The sequence below is a fragment of the Triticum aestivum genome, chromosome 6D (assembly GCF_018294505.1).
Source record: "Triticum aestivum cultivar Chinese Spring chromosome 6D, IWGSC CS RefSeq v2.1, whole genome shotgun sequence".
Lineage (NCBI taxonomy): Eukaryota > Viridiplantae > Streptophyta > Magnoliopsida > Poales > Poaceae > Triticum > Triticum aestivum.
This window is the reverse complement of record NC_057811.1, coordinates 80,417,785-80,421,883: the sequence shown is the minus strand read 5'-3', so window position 1 is coordinate 80,421,883 and position 4,099 is coordinate 80,417,785. Positions and strand designations below refer to the sequence as shown.

Here is a 4,099-nt window from a genome sequence, read left to right as displayed (position 1 = left end):
TCCCATTTTCATAATTTTGTTCAGAAATTTCATAAAATATTAGAATGACAAAAATTGTTCACTTATTTTTTTTTAAAGTGTTCGTCTTTTAAAATTTTGTTCACAAACTAAAAAATGTTCGGTTTAACAAATATGTTCCCGCTTTCAAAATTTGTTCAAAAATTCTAAACATATTCATGTTTCAAAATTTGCTTGCAATTTCAAAAAGTGTTCATGTATTTAAATTTTGTTCACAAATTAGAAAATGCTCCGGAATTTTAAAAAATGTTCCCATTTTTGAAAATTGTTCAAAAAAAATTCAGAAAAATGTGCACGTTCTCATTTTGGAGTTTCGAAATTGTTCAGTTTCAAATTTTTGTTCATAAATTTCAAAAAATGTTCGGGCGGTTCAAAACATGTTCCCGTTTTCAAAAATTGTTCGCAATTTTCAAAAATGTGCATGTTTTATGTTTTTTCAGGAGTTTCGAAATTGTTCAGTTTCAAATTTTTGTTCACAAATTTCAAAAAATGTTCGGGCGGTTCAAAACATGTTCCCGTTTTCAAAAATTGTTCAGAAATTTTGAAAATGTGCACGTTTTCATTTTTTCAGGAGTTTTGAAATTGTTTAGTTTCAAATTTTTGTTCAAAAATTTTGAAAAATGTTTGGGCAGTTCAAAACATGTTCCCGTTTCCAAAAATTGTTTGCAATTTTCAAATATGTGCATGTCTTCATTTTTTCAGCAGTTTCGAAATTGTTCAGTTTCAACTTTTCAAAAAATGTTCTTGTTTTCACATTTTTCAAAATATATTCACATTTTCAAATTCTGTCTTGGAATTCAAAAAATGTTCCCGTTTCAAAAAAAATGTTCCTGATTTTTGCAAATATCTCAGTTTTTTTTGCAAATCAGCAATTTGTTTGTGTGTCACAAATCCCTTTGTTTTTTTAATAAAAAATGCTTTTGAACTTCAAGATATAATTTGGACCTGGGCTACGGGATTGGTTCTTTAAGCTTGGCGCTGCTGTAGAATCGGTAACGACTGCTAGCTCAACTGGTAGTACCACGTTAGGTATAGTGTCAGGTCCTGAGTTTGAATTCTTGCGACCGTGGTATTTCTTTTTTAGCTACAGCGCAAGTCCGCTATATTCATGGGCTGGCCCAGTTGGACACCACCTCTGCGAAACCGCGCCTCTTTGCCGCAGCGAGCGGCGAGTAGGATCTCCCCTAGAGGGAACCAACCAGCGGATGCCAGCCGTGCGTGGGATCCAGGGCTCGAGGGAGCCGACGCGAGGGGCATGAGGGATTCAACCAAGGCGAGGCGCCCGAGGGGATCCGGCGCTTGAGCGGCCGGTCGGTGCACACCTGGCTATGGGGCATGCTCCACCATGCCGCCATCTGATGTCTACCCGCTTCTGTGTTTATCTCCCAAACGGGCCACCTCGATCGGGCCACCTCGATCGACCGCTCATCTCTTGTTCCATGCAGAGTAGAGGATGTATATGCAGCAGTAGTATGTTGTTCCGTAGTAGTGACACCTACATCTGTCATCTGACTGCACCCTAAAAAAAGAACCTACTGTGCATCCGACTATACTGCCCTCAATCTGTTCCTCATCCCGCTTCGTTCTTTCATTCTTCTCCCCGTGAGATGGTAGAGAAGCTCGGTGGGGGAGTTAAGTCTTTTAGATTTTTTTATGGATTTCGTCCTTGAAAATTTTCATATATAAAATCCTAATTTCGTCTTTTATTTCATGTATAAAACCCTATTTAGCCCTTTACATTTAAAGGACCAAATAAGGATTTTATATATGAAAAATCTAAAGCATGAAATCCATGACAAAAGTTATCATTAATAATTGAAGGATTTTATATCCACCTATTTATCTACATGATAAAACAATGAAAAAATAAAACATTAAATGAGGCCAATCTACCGCATAAATTGTTGCATAAAGAACAAATCTAAATCATTAAATGAGTATAATATATACTTATCTTTTCTATCAATCCCATCGATTAATTAAGGTCTCGTCACTCTTACACCATCTATATAAACCCACCGTCTTGACGCCCTCAAAGATATCAAAGCACCAACAACTCAAGTACTCAACCACGTTCATCTTTCATAGCCATGGACCGCTTTGTTCTCCTCCTCCTCCCGCTCTTGGCCTTGGCCATGGCCTCCCAGCTGGCCGCACCGTGCGGCGCCGCTCAGGCGCAAGCGCAGCCGGTCTACGACACGGACGGCCACGAGCTAACGATCGACAGCCTCTACCACATAATGCTACCAGAGAACGGCAACACGAGTGGCCGCTGTCTCAGCGCCGGCACTTGGTGGGCTTACGACTGCCCTCTGCACGCGGTCGCTCCGCGGTGCGGCGGGCGGTCCGGGTACCTGGGCAAGCCCGTGATGATCCAGGCGGCGGATGCGGGCGCCGGCTACGCCCCCCGCCTCTCGAACGACGTTGTTTTGGCCTTCAACAGGACATATAACCGATGCATGATGTTTCTCCAGTGGCGCATCGAGGGTGAATTCGAAACGCATCAGCAACACGTGACGGTCGGCCACTTTATAGGGGCGCCGGCGACTGTGACAACAGAGTGCGCGCCTGGAGTCATATGCAGGGAGCAGTCGTACCGGTTTCGTGTCGAGAGGCATGGCACAGGGTACAAGCTGGTATCGTGCTACAAGCCGCCATGCCGTGATGTGGTATTGTACGAGTACCGCGGTGAGCAGTGGCTGACCATACGGAAAGAAAAGGATGGGCGCGAGCCTTTCATGGTCGTGTTCAAGAAGTGCCCTTTTCCGTGCGTGGACCGCCGAAGGCCTCCTGCGTTCATGTCTAACTAGACTCGTATTCATGTACTTGCTCTTGATCGATCAATGCCAATCATAAAAACTATAGGTGTTTGGGACTAATTCTCTTGCATCTATTTTTGTGTGTGAAAAATCCTCTTGTATGTCTAAAATTTACCAACGGAAATCGAGTTCAGATTTCTTTGATAATAGATCTGGATTAATTTCTCAAACTAAATAAATAAATCAAGTTTTGATGGACCTCCGCACCCCTCGCAGAGGCGACTCAGGGGGACCCACGCCCCGCCGGCCGCCGACTCAGGGGATCTCTGCCGGGCAAAGCCCAGGCAGTGGCGGGTCCTCCCTTGGGCGTGGTTCCCCTGCATCCCTGGCGGTTCCTGTCCGGCGGTGCTCCTCGTGGCGTGGTGCTGCGAGGCTTCAACGGTGGCGCTACCCCTGTCCGGAATGATGGCGTGCTCTGGCCGGTGGTGCACCCTGGCTGCCCGGTGCTGGGGCTGCCGATCCCCCCAATCTAGATCTGGATCTGGGTGGGTTGGTGGAGTTCGGCCCTTGGCTGCGATCGGGCGTCGGAGGGTTAGATCGGGGCGGCGTGTGGGCCTACTTCCGTGATAATAAAGGTGGCGGTCCTCGTGCTCCTATCGCATCATGGCAACATCCTGCATGATCGTTCCTCCTCGATCTAGTAATCGATGTATTCTGGAACTGTTGTCGGAGATCTTGCCCAAGATATCTGGATCGGATAGAATTCGGTCGTGAACGTTCATTTCAACCTACGAGGTTCCATGAGGGCGTGACGCGAAGCTCTATTGTTTGTTGACACCATGGGACATGTTGGCTTCTCGATTTGTATGGTGTCGACAACTGTGGAGAAGGTCATGGCGACTGAGATTGGAGGATCAGCTAGACGGACAGGGCCTTCGAGGCAATGGAGCCAGCCAGGTGTTTGATAACTCTCAGGAGCAGCAGTGTCAAGTGGGTGCGGTAGCACTGGAGGAATTCATTTTTGGTGGTGCTCCTCGGGTGCCGAGCCAGAACTTTCAGGGTGAAATCCTAAGGTGTGGCCTTCATTGGTTGTGTCTAGCAATTAGCTTGCTGATTAAGGAATTGTTTTGAGAGCTCGGACTTCTCTAGGGTGAAAACCTAAGATCTTGGATTGGGCAACGACGACGCTTGTGCACAGTTTCCTTTTTGGAGGCATTGTTTTTGGAGGCCTTTTATATTTTCTGGGTGTTGTATTTGTTTGTGGTTGTTGGCAGGAGTCGGTCACTGTGGCAGGACCTTTGTTTTTTTTCTTTTTTTCTTTG

At 45.6% G+C, this 4,099-nt stretch overlaps 1 protein-coding gene across 1 annotated transcript; it reads left to right on the top strand.

Moving 5' to 3' along the window:
* The first annotated feature begins 2,073 nt into the window (after window positions 1-2,073).
* On the top strand, window positions 2,074-2,925 carry LOC123141158 (alpha-amylase/subtilisin inhibitor-like). Its single transcript, XM_044560378.1, has one exon. The coding sequence runs from the start codon at window positions 2,109-2,111 to the stop codon at window positions 2,826-2,828; it is 720 nt and encodes a 239-aa protein (XP_044416313.1). The 5' UTR covers window positions 2,074-2,108; the 3' UTR covers window positions 2,829-2,925.
* Window positions 2,926-4,099: the final 1,174 nt, after the last annotated feature.